Source organism: Sapajus apella, unplaced genomic scaffold (assembly GCF_009761245.1).
Source record: "Sapajus apella isolate SASKATOON/1434 unplaced genomic scaffold, GSC_monkey_1.0 scaffold69, whole genome shotgun sequence".
Taxonomy (NCBI): Eukaryota; Metazoa; Chordata; class Mammalia; order Primates; family Cebidae; genus Sapajus; species Sapajus apella.
The window spans coordinates 5,514,581-5,529,842 of record NW_022437009.1 but is presented as its reverse complement, the minus strand read 5'-3'; the positions used below and the strand labels follow the sequence as shown (position 1 = coordinate 5,529,842).

At 38.0% G+C, this 15,262-nt stretch overlaps 1 protein-coding gene across 2 annotated transcripts in view; it reads right to left on the bottom strand.

The window, feature by feature from the left end:
- The window catches only part of DENND2C (DENN domain containing 2C), a 74,677-nt gene that overhangs the window by 35,029 nt on the left and 24,386 nt on the right, over positions 1-15,262 (bottom strand). For both annotated transcript variants that reach the window (XM_032249668.1, XM_032249669.1), the window contains exons 2-4: positions 3,432-4,441; positions 1,295-1,431; positions 763-875 (exon numbers count right to left, since the gene is read on the bottom strand). In XM_032249668.1, coding sequence (XP_032105559.1) covers positions 763-875; positions 1,295-1,431; positions 3,432-4,237 — 1,056 coding nt within the window. In that variant the 5' untranslated portion in view covers positions 4,238-4,441. The remainder of the gene's footprint in view (positions 1-762; positions 876-1,294; positions 1,432-3,431; positions 4,442-15,262) is intronic.

Here is a 15,262-nt window from a genome sequence, read left to right as displayed (position 1 = left end):
CCAGCTAATTTATATATATATATATATATATATATATATATATATATATATATATATATTTTGTAGAGATGGGGTTTTACCAGGTTGCCCAGGCTGGTCTGCAATTCCTGGGCTCAAGCAATCCTCCCACCTCAGCTTCCCAAAGTTCTGCGATTACAGGTGTGAGCCACCATACCTGGCCAGCATCATCTAGTTAATGCCTGTGCTCTCATACAAAGTCAAAGTTATCCCAGAAACATATTTATCCTATCTTTCATTTAAAATCATTTCAAATGAAGATAACATAATTTATTTCTCACCATTTGTAAAGAAGTTTCTCAGGTTTCTAATCCAAAGTTCCCCTACAAGGTGATGAAATTCCCAGAAAACAATGGCTCACAGTTTTCATAAACTCAAGGGAACCTTTGCTTCTAGGCATCTCACATGCTTTCAGGGAATAGGTGGGTAATTTAATGGCCATTGGTTGATGTAGACTAATAGGGAGAGGTGGGAACTGTAGTGAACTGAAAAGTTCATGACTGTCTAAAGTCATATATATTCAATTATTTTTGAAGTGTTAAAACAACAATGACAACAACAACAAAGAAGCAGCAGCTGTATGCTGTCCCAAAAAACAAAACAAAAATCAAAAAAACCACCACCAACATTAAAACTTACATTTCAATGCCTCTTAGTTCTGGCCCCAGTTAAATCACCATAATCTTTTTGTAGATACCATGAATAAGATTCTAATGCTTTCTTTAATTAATTATCTGGTTATACCTTGGGTGCTTTGAAAGCACTTTTAGGGGGTGGTAGCCTCCATGCTGAAGGGGATCTCCACACAGGTAAAGGCTGCACAGGAATATCTTCATATGGATTTTCTTTGGTGGGATCTTAAAAAATAATTTTTTGAAAAAATGTTTACATGACATAATTAAATGCAAAGATAACCACGGCTAACCAAAGACAGAAACAACTATGTTCAGCTTTCCTATTCTACATTGCTATAGGGATGGGGGTCTCCAGAGCAACAGCATTTTAAGCTTATGAAATCATTTATGTGTCAGAGACAGCTAAAAGAATTCTCAAAATATTACATTACAAACATATATTTATGAGCTGAGCTGTCTATCACATTAGTTGTAAAATTCATTAGAGAATAAAATAATTTATACACCAAAGGTTTCCTTTGGTGTATAAGAAAAACCTAGAGCAATATATGCTTGATTGCAGAAGAAAATACCATCCTACAATTAAGGGCTTCACCAAATACATAACCATTAAATTTAATTGCAAAGTTGTCAACACGTACATATGATATCTTCATAGATATTGTCCTCAGACTGTGTGTAATAAAGTGCTGACCCAGAATTTCTTCCAAGTTCTTCGTGAATCATCTGTGAGTTCCGATTTCGAAAGTGCTGAATATCCTCAAATTCAAAGGATTTCCTTAAGAAAGGAGATATATTTTATGGTTATATCTTTCAAAACGCTAATCTTTATTTTTTTTTAAATTTTTATTTATTTATTTGATTATTTTTTATTTATTTATTTTATTGCATTTTACGTTTTGAGGTACATGTGAAGAACATGCAAGATTGTTGCATAGGCACACACGTGGCAGTGTGATCTGCTGCCTTCCTCCCCATCACCCACATCTAGCACTTCTCCCCATGCTATCTCTCCCCAACTCCCCTCCCCTCACTGTCCCTCCCCTATTTCCCTCCAACAGACCCCAGTGTATTTATTTTTGAATCAGAGTCTCACTCTGTCAGCAGGCTAGAGTGCAGTGGCACGATCTCGGCTGACTGCAACCTCTGCCTCCCAGCTTCAAGCAATTCTCCTTCCTCGGCCTCTTGAGTAGCTGGGACTACAGGTGTGCGCCACCACACCCAGCTAAGTTTTGTATTTAGTAGAGACAAGATTTCACCATGTTGACCAGGATGGTCTTGATCTTGACCTTGGGATCCACCTGCCTCACTCTTCCAAAGTGTTGGGATTACAGGTGTGAGCCACTGCACCTGGCCTGTTTTATTATTATTAGCTTTTGAGATGGAATCTCAGTCTGTCGCCCAGGCTAGAATGCAGTGGCACAATTTTGGCTCATTGAAACCTGTGCCTCCCAGGTTCAAGTGGTTCTCAAGTCTCAACCCCCCAAGTAGTTGGGATTATAGGCGCATGCCACCATGCCCGGTTAATTTTTTTATTTTTAGTAGAGACAAGGTTTCACCATGTTAGCCAGGGTGGTCTTGAACTCCTGATCTCAGGTGATCTGCCTGCCTTGGCCTCCCAAGGTGCTAGGATTATAGAAAACTCTAATCTTCTTTAAACTGGTACGGGAGGCAGAAATAAATAAGTACAGAACTTGTGTGCAAAATTATAAAGATGTTTTATCAGAGATCTAAGAATAATGAAGTAGGTTGATGCCTTATATACACCATGAGAAAACTGGATGCCTGCAGCCAATCAGATTCATATTCTTCATTGGGTTCCTTTGTTAAGTTCACTCTGTAAGGAAAAGTGGGGCTGAGGCCAGCATGCCCTAAATGAAGTGGAAGAATGTAGCTGCTTCCTTACAGATTTTCTTGAATTAAGTTTCAATTTAATTTAATTTTAGAGGCAGGGTCTCATTCTGTTGCCCAGACTGGAGTGCAGTGAAGTGATCACGGCTCACTGCAGGCTTGATCTCCTGGGCTCAAGTGATACTCCAAGTAGATAGGACAAGCAGGCGCACATCACCACACCTGGCTTTTTTTTTCTTTTTAGAGACAGGGTCTCACTATGTTGCCCTGTCTGATGTTTGGCTGGTATTGAACTCCTGGCCTCAAGTGATCCTCCTGCCCTGGCCTCCGAAAGTGCTGAGATTGAGCTATCACACCCAGCTCCTACAGGTTTTTTTTTTTTTTTTAATTGAGTCTGAGTCTTGCTCTGTCACCCAGGCTGGAGCGCAGTGGCACAATCTCAGCTCACTGTAAGCTCAGCCTCCCAGGTTCAAGCAGTTCTTCTGCCTCAGCCTCCTGAGTAGCTGAAACTATAGCACACACCACCATGCCCGGCTAATTTTGTATTTTTAGTAGAGATGGGGTTTCACCATGTCAGCCAGGCTGGTCTTGAACCTCCGACCTCAAGTGAACTGCCAGCCTCAGCCTCCCAAAGTGCTGGGATTACCAGAGTGGGCTACCACACCGGTGCGGGGCCAGATTCTTAAAGATATATTAATAAAATGGAAGGTGTTCTGATGCTCTTATGTCGATAGATTATCTTAGACATTACTACATTTCTACTTTTTTCTCTCCTTATTATCCTTCCACATTAATCAACACCTGTATGTTCAAATCAGGGCTATCACCTAAGCTGGGAAATGGAAACTGGTTTGAAAAGGAAAAAGCAGCTCAATAATCCCATAAGGAAAATACCTACAAATCATTATCTGTAGGATAAAAACATACCTTTTAGATCTTCCTCTGATTTTTCCACCATATTTCTTTGGTTCAGATTCCTGAGAAGAGGCCAAAGAAGATTGTGCACAAGAATGATTTTCACAGTATTTTTTGTCACAGTTTCTTTCTTTATGTGGCATAACACCAGATTCGGATAAATATCTGAATGTCCTACGAGGTTTTGGCAAAGGATTTATAGAAGGTCCACATTCTTGCCCCTCAGGTTCAGAGTAAATATTTTCTAAGCTCTTGGTTATTCCATATGAACTATCCAAAACTCTGAAGTTCAGTTCTTTTTCTGAAGAGTCACAATGTTCTAAAGCCAAATTTAAGAGTTTATCTGGGGGAAGTGCTTCTATTTTCTTCCACAGTATTTGTGAGGTATAGAAGTTTCCTGGAGGTAATGAAGTCTCTGAATCCAAGACATCTTCTTTAGAGCTTTCAATTTCTTTGACCCGAGAACATACACAGTTAGATTCGGATTCATTTTTAAAGAAGCGTGTATCACCATACTCATATCTCTTACTATCATTATCACTTCGATCATGGCTTTTGGTATCTTCATTTATATCTAGACCCACATTCTCACAGCTGGTTACATCCAAGTTTTTGCTCTTTTTCTCAGCAACAGGATTTTTCTTAGGAAGGATCTCTTGGTGACAGTTATATCTCACTCCAAAGTCCTTTGGATACCACTTTTCTGGATTAGATATACCATTAGCCCTTCCTTCCCACTGAGAAATTTTTTGTTTGATGTTTTTGCAGTGGCTTCTTGACAGTGTCTGAACAGCAGTACGAGAGAAACCAACATCCATGTTCCCAACTGGTGAATGACAAGTGATGAATCTTACAAAGTTGCCATTACAAGTAACTGTGAAATATTGTATTCTTTATCCTGTCACAATCCAAATGATTCCAGTATTTTCCCTTCATGTTTAACTTGTAAATCTCTTTTTTAAAAGAACAATTTTGATCTGTGATCCTTGTTGAAAATGGCTACAATCTTATCTTGAATAATCCTATTAAAATGACACAAAAATACGTTAACACATTTTATGATTTCCTAATTTAAAACTCCACTAAAACATTGCCCACCTACCATTACATAATTCATATACACTGCATATGTAAAAATGTACCTGTCACCTATTAAGCAATTCAACTACATAAAGGGACTCCTAAGATGGTGAGATAATACTACCAAAATATTATTTATGATATTGCTTCAAATTGTCAGCTTTAATGTTCTGCCATATTTGAATTCCTAAAGTTAGGTAGAATGAGGTTTTATAAGAGATTATACATAGTACTATACATTATTATTTTGTAATACATTAATTCTTTTTTTTTTTTTTTTTGGAGATGGTCTTGATCTGTCACTCAGGCTGGCATGCAGTGGTGGCAATCTTGGCTCACTGCAGGCTCTGTCTACCAGGTTCAAGTGATTCTTCCACCTCAGCCTCCTGAGTAGCTGTGACTACAGGTACATGCCACCACACCCAGCTAAGTTTTTGTATTTTTGGTAGAGACAGAGTTTCTCCATGTTGACCAGGCTGGTCTTGAACTTCCTGAGTTCAAGCAATCCACCCCTTTGGCCTCCCAAAGTGCTGGGATTACAGGCATGAGCCACCACACCTGGCCATAAATTAATTCTTTATGAAAGCTTCTCTTACTGAAACAAGGAGTAATGAAATATTATAAGGAGCATACACACACACACACACACACACACACACACACACACACACACACACACACATATACATTTACATCTCAAACCCCCCCAAAATTTATATGTCTACATCAAGAGCCAATTAGCATGGAAACACACTGATAGCCAACTTCCTCCTCCGTCCCATGTTGATTGATAATATCAATCCATCACATAGCCTATTTCAACTTTACTATTAGCAACACAGGATTCCATACACACTAAAGACAACTCAAGGTTCCCATTAACCATCAGTTGCTTTAAAATGTAATAATCTATTTTGTCACTGATGACTGGACTTCCCACATCTCTGCTACCACACCCTTGACCCAAATCAACACAAATACAGCCATTGTCATATCCCTTCCTTTCACACAGAGGCTTTACTCAGGCCCATAAACTGTTTCCTCATACGTGAAAATTCAGCAGAAAATTTTTCCTACTGAGTAAAGATCTGATCTCAAGTTCTGCTATATACTTGTTATAAATAGCAACTGATTCAAAACTTCCTGAGGCAGGGATCATCCTTCCTTGAGCTTTGTCTGTGTGGTGTTGATTAACAGGCAGGAAAATATCTAAGCCCTGCTCTGTCAGTACAGATGACCAAAACTTATACATACATAAAGCACACACAAACGTTATTCTTGGCAGAGCAACTGCTAAGACTTCCATCAACTTTCATTTAAACCATTCCTACCTACAAATTTGTGGGGAAACAGCTTTTTCAGCAAATAAACTTTGGTGATGGTCTGATGTAAAAAAAAAATAATAATAATTCCAAAAAACTTTTCATGTGGATGAAAAAAAAAAAAAAAAAACCATGCCCAAAGCCAAAAATATCAAAACTGTTACACAGAACTCTTAATAAAAGACACTAACATATACAATTTAAAGATCTAATCTGCTACTATTGAATATTAAAACTGAAAATTCTTTTCTTACTTCCGATATTTATAGGAAATTCCTGGGATTTTAGGATGTCCTTGAGACTTGGGTTTTCTTCACTATAGACAAGACAGGACTTTTTTCTCTGGCTCCTGGGAGGTTCCTAGAGGTTTCTGGTGATCCTTGTTAACCATTATTTATTCTTCCCTGGTTAATGTGTTTTAAGTGTGAATGGCTCAAATTGAGGAGAAAAAGATGAAAATTGTCAGGGCTAAAAAAAATTTTAACTTGAAAATTACTGGCAACATGGCTGGGTATGGTAGCTCATACTTGTCATCCCAGGACTTTGGGATGTTGAGGCAGGAGCATCACTTGAGGCCAGGAGTTTGAGACCAGCCTAGGCAATATAGTGAGATTTCAGCTCTACCAAATAAATAAATAAATAAAATTAGCTGTGCAAGGTGGCCTGTGCCTGTAGTCCCAGCTACAGGTTGGGAGGCTGAGGCAGAAGGACTGCTTACGCCCAGATGTTGGAGGCTGCAGTGAGTTATGATCACAGCATGCAATCTAGCCTGGGTGATGGAGTGAGACCCCAACTCAAAAAAGAAAAAAAGGTAAAAGACAAATGACTGGCAACAAATGGCTAAATCTATGGAATACACATACAAATATAAATGATGTGTACTGATGCTGTTTCAGTTGAACAGAGCAGCACAGCAGCGTAAGACATTACTAAAAAATTGTTTACTTTCTCCCAAACGTATGCTTTAATACATTATACCTTTCAAAAAATGAACTATTTCAAAGATAAAAACACTTCAATGAATTTTAACTAGATCTATGACTATACTGATAACACAGAAAATCTATCTTAGAGCTGATTTCACAGTTTCAATTTTTGCCACATGAACTTACACCCTTTATTATGTGGCTTGCCTGTTCTTACATACAGGTTGTGATTTTTGTCCCATCCAAAAATAAGAATTGCTCACCTCAATTGTTTTATGACACAAACCTCCCATTTGTCCCTTTAACCTAACTATATTCTGAGCCACCTTGCTCCTCAGTGCCTCCTCTCCCATGGCTCTTCCAGCCTGCGAGATCTTACCCATCCCATACCTCATTTTCCCAGTTTCTTGCCTTAACCTCCACTACTGGTAGACATCCTAACTCCTAAGTGCTGGCCCAATTTTCAAATCCTAGATCTCTCCCAAGATTCATCTTTTGAAAACTTCCTAAACCCAACTGATTTGCATACTTGTCCTAGAAATTGCTTTCGCAAGTTTGCTTTAACAGTTCTAACAGAAACAGAGGTTGAGAAAATCTAACAGTTTCAACAATTTAAAAAATCACTGTGTGGGCATGGTGGTACACACCTGTAATCCCAGCACTTTGGGAGGCCAAGGTGGGTGGATCACCTGAGGTCAAGAGTTCACGACTAGCCTGACTAACATGGTGAAACCCTGTCTCTATTAAATACAAAAAAAAAATTAGCCGGGTGTGGTGGCACATGCCTGTAATCCAAGCTACTTGGGAGGCTAAGAAAAGAGAATCGCTTGAACCCAGGAGGCAGAGGTTGCAGTGAGCTGAGATCGTGCCATTGTACTCCAGCCTGGGCAACAAGAGTGAAACTCCATCTCAAAAAAAAAAAAAAATTGTTTTTTCTTTTAATAACACAAAATGAGTCAGAGACTTTTCCAGCTATTAAAAACTACTGAAGTCAGGCAGGACTCACAAAAAGAGAAGGTAAAGCAAACATAACCACAATGTTCAATCTCAACTAAAGAAACAGCAGCAGTAATTCAGTTTCTCGCAAAAACAATAGAAGCGTAAACATAAAAACTCAAGTATGAGTTTTTTTCTTTTTTGAGATGAAGTTTCGCTCTTGTTGCCCAAGCTGGAGGGCAGTGGCGAAACCTCAGCTCATTGCAACCTCCGCCTCCCAGGTTTAAGCGATTATCCTGCCTCAGCCTTCTGAGTAGCTGGGATTACAGGCACCTGCCACCATGCTCAGCTAACTTTTTATATTTTTAGTAGAGACTGGGTTTTGCCATGTTGGTCAGCCTAGTCTTGAACTCCTGACTTTGGGTGATTTTCCTGCCTCAGCCTCCTAAAGTGTTGGCATTATAGGCGTGAGCCACCGTGCTCGGCCAAGCATAATTTTTAGAAGTATCATCAAACAGCATACTTGGAGTAACTCTTAATCACGTCCCTTTGTTTTTATTGTTATTGCTTTTCTGTGTATTTATTTTCATCCAAGAAATATATCAACTGTAGTTTATCAGCTTAAAATAGAATTTATAACATAACCTATTATATATAGAATTCTGTGTTTTTAACATATTAAGAGAAACCAATCTGAATTCACTCCAGTAAATTAAATTCTCTTTGGGAAAGAGAATACTGATGCTCTATTTTTCCTTTTTTTTTTTTTTTTCTTTTCATATGCAAGCCTACCTGAATGAGTGATGCTCTATTTTACTAATTCAAGTCTTGGATAGGGCAAGTTTCTCACTCCAAATCTTTTAAAATATTTTATTTGATTATATATAAGTATCTGGAAAAATAACATGGAAGAATTTGGAACATTCTAAAAGCTGATTTACAAACTGATGAAGGGGTACACTTTAAAATGGTTAATTTCGTGTTAAGTGAATTTTACCTCAATTAAAAAGAAAACTGATGAAAGGAAACTTCACTTCTGGCCGTGATGGAGTAGCTGAATTAGGCTTGCTTTTCCCACACCAATAAGTATAAAACTGAAAAAATTTATAAAATATATATATAATATACATATAAAAGATATAAAATAAGTGCTTTCAGATACTGGGTAACAGACAGCTTAGGACTGTGATCTCTGAAAGAAAACTTGAGTAAAATGAGGCAGGTCCTATGATGGCCCAGCTTTCTCCCCGGAGACTCCAGAAAGTAGGGTCAGGAGGGGGAACCCAAACAGACAAGGCAACCTTGCTGAGTTGAGGATAACGAGATTGGAATATGGAGAGGCTGAGGCAAATGGAATTTTGGGGGCACAGTATCAGAAAAGAGGGCAACAAAGAGAAAAATCTCCAGAAATCTACATAGAGTCCCCTTGAATCTTTGGGTGAATACTAAGCTGCTAATGCATAGGGTAATACTACGTGAGGCTGGACAACAAACAACTTGTGGGGAAAGAAAAACTAAGGGAGATCTTTAAGCTAACCCAGGGTTCACCCAGCTCTGGGAAACATTCAAAGTCCAACAACAGCGGAGCACCCTCATTGAACACCCAGGTAATTTCGTAGAGAAACAAGAAGCAATGGTTTACCAGTAGGACGAAATTAACCCCAGCATAAAGGCTATCTTAGAGCAACCCTAACAAGGATTAAGTGGATTCATATGAAATTCAAGTGCCCACAAAAACAAAATTCAATAATTGTTACATGAAGACAACTAAATCCAGACACTCAGCAATGTAACGTGTAAAATGTCTATAATCTAAGCCGAGTGTGGTGGCACATGCCTGTGATCCCAGCACTTTGGGAGGCCAAGGTGGGTAAATCACCTGAGGTCAGGAGTTCAAGACCAGTCTGGCCAACATGGTGAAACCCTATCTCTGCTAAAAATACAACAATTAGCCAAGCCTGGTGAAACATGCCTATAATCCCAGCTACTTGGGAGGCTGAGGGAGGAGATTGCTTGTACTCAGGAGGTGGAGGTGGCCAGGGCTGGTCTCAGATTCCTGGGCTCAAGCAATCCTCCCACCTGGACCCCACCAAAGTGCTGGGATTACAGGCATGAGCCACTGCACCAAGCTCCATTTCATTTTTAAGCCAATGTCTTAAGTGAGCAGGTTTTAATTTTAATGAAGTCCAGTGTATCAATTCTTTCTCTTTATGGTTAATGTGTTTTCTGTTCTAAGACATCTTTTTCTTCCTCAAAGTCATGAGGTTTTTTTCTTCTAGAAAGTTTGTGGTTTTAGCTCTTAGTAGTTAGGTTAAAAACTTAAATTTTGTAAATGTTATGAGGAAAGGTTGAGGTTCTTTTTTTCCCAGATAGATACCTATTTGTTTCAATGCCATTTATTGAGAAGGTTATTCTTCCCCAGCTTTGTGGAAATCAATTGACTATATAAATGTGGGGTCATTTCTGGACTCTGGTCTTCTGCTAATCCTTTCGTCTGTCCAGTCAATTAATATACATTGTTGTGATTACTGCAGTTTTGTAAGTCTTAAAATCAGGTAGTGTATGCCCATCAGCTTTATTCTTCTTTTTGAAAATTATTTAGGCTATTCTAGATTCTTTGCCTTTCCTTATAAATTTGAAAATTGACTTGTCAATTTCTACAGCAATGCCTGCTATGATTCTGATTGGGATTGTGTTGAATCTATAGATCAATTTAGAGATAATTTTTTATTGTAACAAAATTGAATATTCCTAGCCAGGCCCAGTGGCTCACGCCTGTAATCCTAGCAGTTTGGGAGGCCAAGGGAGGCGTATCACTTGAGGCTAGGAGCTCAACGGGCAACATGGTGAAACCTCATTTTAGTCTCTTTTAAAAATATAAAAATTAGCCAGGTATGTGGCACACACCTGCAGTCTTGGGAGACTGAAGCACAAGAATTACTTGAACCCAGAGGTTGAGGCTGCATTGAGCTGAGATCGCACCACTGCACTCCACCCTGGGCGACAGAGCAACACCCTGTCTCAAAAAAAATGGAATATTCCAGTACATTAATGTATAATATCTTTCTATGTAGTTATTCTTTATTTTTTTCTCTGCATTGGCTTGTGGTTTTCAGTGTACACATCTTGAATCACTAAGTATTTCTTTTTCTTTTCTTTCTTGAATCCCTTGAACACCTCCCAAGTTCAAGGGATTCTAGTGCCTCAGCCTCCTGAGTAGCTGGGACTACAGGTGTGCACCACCACACCCAGCTAAGGTTTTTTCTGCTTTTTTTTTTTTTTTTTTTTTTTTTTAAATAAAGATGGGATTTCACCATGTTGCCCAGGCTGGTCTCAAACTCCTGACCTCAAGTGATCTGCCTGCCTTGACCTCCCAAAGTGCTGGGATTACAGGCATGAGCCACCATGCCCAGCCAATATTTCATGCTTTTATGCTGTTGTACATGTTATTTTAAATTTCATTTTCCAATTGTTTATTCTTAGTGTATAGAAGCACAATTAATTCTTGTACACTGACCATGTATTCTGACCTTGCTAAATTATCTTATGAATTCTCTTATCTTGTAATATACATATCTTAGGAATTCCTACATTTACAATCACGTTGTTTGCAGAAAAAAAGAACAGCCTTACTTCTTTTACAGTCTCTACGCATTTTACATAGTTTTTCTTGCTTTATTCATTAGGTTTTTGTTGTAGTTGTTGTTTGAGACAGGGTTTCATTCTACCACCCAGGCTGGAGTGGCAAGATCTGCTCACTGCAGCCTCAATCTCCCAGACTTAAGCAGTCCTCCCCGATGCTCACTTTAGTCTCCTGAATAGCTGAAACTACAGGCGCTCACCACCATGCCTGGCTAATTTTTGTATTTTGTGTAGAGGCTGGATTCACCACTTACCCATGCTGGTCTCAAACTCCTCAGCTCAAGCCTTCTGCCCTCCTTGGCCTCCCAAAGTGTTAAGATTACAGCCATGAGCCACCACACCTGGCCTTTGTCTTCTTTTACAATGTTGAATAAAAGTGGTAAGAGGAGACATCCTTGCCTTTTTCCCATTCTTAAGGAAAACGTATTTAGTCTTTTATCACTCATTGTTATATCTGCAGTGGGTTTGTTATTTATAGGTACTTTACCAGATTGTGGAAATTCTCTTCTATTTCTGATTTGCTGAAAGTGTAAATTTTTTTCAAATGCTTTTTCTGCATCTATTAAGATAATCACATAGCTTTCTTTATCCCACAAATATGGTGACTTTCAATGTTAAAGCAACCTTGCATTCTGGTGTAAATCCCACTTAGTCATCATATAGTACTCTTTCTGTATATTTGTTTATGGTTTGATTTGCTTATATATGTATATGTATACATATATTTGTGTATGTGTACATACATATATGCATACATATGTATGCATATATATATGTATATAATACCAGTTTCAGATTCAGTGCCAGGATAGCTGTTTATCTGAAGAAAATCATGCCAAAAGGATTCCAACTACTCAGCTAGCCAAAAGGAAATAGAACCATTATTGGTATCATAAGGATGGCTTATTTCAGAAAAGAGATAAGGCTAAAGTTTAAATTTCTGGGAAAGATGACCTCTTCAAAAAAAATTCTATTGATTGAAAAAAGAAAAAACTAATATAGTATACAGACAGAGGAAAAGAACTAATATTTATTTTAGGCCTACAATGTGCAAAGTACTTGAACAAGTATTACAGTCCTCCCCTCAACCATATAGATATTAATCTCTCCATGCCATATTTTGCATGTGAAAAATGAAGATAAATGACTTTTCCAATAGTCCAAAGTCCCAACAGCTGGTGGAGCTGGATTCAGACCTGAATATGACTACTCCATTTGTTTTCCACTCAACAGGCTCTACTGTTCGCTAAACCAAGAGCACTGGACTTGAAATCAGAAAACATGGAGTTTAGTCCTAACCTTGCAATTTATTAGCTGTATAACCTTAGGAAAGTCACTTTACCTTTCTTGGTTTCCATTTTCTCATCTGTAAATTATGATTAATCACTGCATTCTTGTACTTCCTTTGGTATTTCTTGCAATAGAGGTTTGCTTGTAGCAAATTTTCTCCATTCACAATCTAAAATAGTTACTTCACCTTCAGTTTTGGAGAATAATTTTGCCAAATATAGAATTCTAAGTTGACAATATTTTCTTTTAATTAGTTTAAGGTTGTCATTCTTTTGACTTAGTTACTGTTTCTAATGAGAAGTTAGCAGCCATTCTTATGTTAGCGCCCCTGTACATGATATGAATTGTTTTCTCTGTTTTTAAGATTTTCTTTTAATATTTGCTTTTCAGCGATTTAACTATAATAAGCCTAAGTGTGGTTTTCTTTATATTTATCCTATATGAGGTTTGCAGAGCTTCTTGAATCTTGGGTTGACATTTCTCATCAAATTCAATTTTGTTTTCCTGCCCCATTCTCTCTCCTTGCCTTCTAGAACTCCAGTTAACATATTGTTAGACCACTTATTATTGCTCCATAGGTATTCCTGCTCTGTGTACATTTTTGCTTTTTAATTTCCTCTGCTTGAGTTTGAATAAATGAACAGACTACCCGTCTTCAAGTTCACTAATTTTTTCTTCTACAGAGCAAAGTCATTTCTAACCCCATCTAAGAATTTTTATTTCAGCTATTGTATTTATCAGTTCTTAATTTTCTATTTGGTTCTTTTTTTCTTCATATTCTCATTTGTATTTTGAAATACTCCATCTTTTCATTCATTATATTAATTTTTTTCTGTATATTATTTAACATATTTATAATAATCTTAAACCCCTTGTTGGTTAATTCTAACAGCTAGGTCACTGTCAAGTTTTCTTGTATTAACTATATTTTCTCTTAATTATGATTCACATTTTTTTGTTTCTTTTAGTGTCTTATAATTTTAAATTATATTCTTGGCACTATCTATAAAAGAACAGTAGAGGATAAGGTGTACTTTTTCTTTGTCTTCCTTATTTCTGAGACTATAAGCCTTTCCTCTGGCGATTAATGTCTGGCAATTGAATTGAGAGGATGATCATTCAGGTTCCTCCTTTAGTCATTTGAGCTGAGGCTGAGTGCAGGTTTTATTACATGGAATTAATCTGGAATCAGTCAAACCTCTAAACTCCCAAGACACTGTTTTTTTTGTTTTGTTTTTTTTTTTTTTTCCAGAAGAGTCCACTGTGTCACCCAGGCTGAAATGCAGTGGTGCAATGTCACCTCACTGCAACCTCTGCCTCCTGCACTCAAGCCATCCTCCCACCTTAGGGGTGTGTGTGTGTGTGTGTGTGTGTGTGCGTGTGTGTGCGCGCGCACGCGCGCGCGTGTGTGCGTGCAGATGGGGTTTCACCATGTTGCCCAGGCTGATATTGAACTTCTGGGCTTGAGCAACCTGAAGTGCTGGGATTACAGGCATGAACCACCTGGCCACCACTGCCTGTTTAATCCTATCAACACTTAAGCTGGCAAGAGCGTGGCTGCAGTTTCACATAGTTTAGGTTCACCTCTGTAATCAACTCTGGCAGGGCATTACTGCATAATATGTGGGACTACACAATTTCTTTGTATCTCTCCTGTCCTACTTCAGTGCTGCTTTTCTAGCAAAACTTGGGAGAAAGGGGACACAGCAGATAATTCCTGGGCTAAGTGGTTTGTTTTTCCATTTGAGATTCTTCCAGATTCCAATCTACATTCCAATTTCAACGGTTTACACCGTTAACTAAGGCTTGTCTGATTTTCCCTTGGCTGTATAAAGTCTTACCATCTGTGTCAGAGCTACTTAAATCCAGATCATGTGCTTGTCCCAGGTATAAAAGTTCCTGTGGCTCTCTGCTTATTTATGAGGGGCTATTTTTACTTTGGAATTCAGTTTACCAACGTTTATTTGCATCTACTGCTAGTCAGTAGCCCCAGAGAAATATGATTTTAATTTTGTCTAGGATGTTCTTGTTAATATCAGAGCAAAGGTCTTTTTAAGTCCTTCTATATCCTAAATGGAAGTCTTAAAATAATCAGTGAAACAAAACAGTGTAGAATATAATACGTCAGAGTACATTGCATGCAAGTATTGTTTCAGAAATGTTTGTTTCGGGGTGTGTATGTGTGCATGTGTGTGTGACCAATCACAAATTTATTTATTATGATGAGGTATGGTCAAAAAATTGTGGAAAGTGTCTGTTCTAGGGACATTAAGGACCACTTCAGTGCTAAGCAAGAAGTTCAGAGAAAAGATGCGAAGACACCAATCTTCAAAGAAAATGGTCTATAGCTAGATCAACTTAATGCACTGAAACTGTTCAGAAACCTGAAGAACCAGAAACCAAATAAATCTCTTTTCTTTATAAATTACTCAGCCTCAGGTATTCCTTTATAGCAATGCAAAATGGACTAATACAATAGCCAACAAATCTTTATGAAACAATTGGGAAAAGCCAACTGTGCAGTTTTAAACCTTTTTTAAAATGTCACAGGTACACAAAACTTGTGTTTTTATAATGCATACAAAAATATGATCATAATTTTGCCACTAAACTGGTGTAAATTTTATATATATATATATATATATAT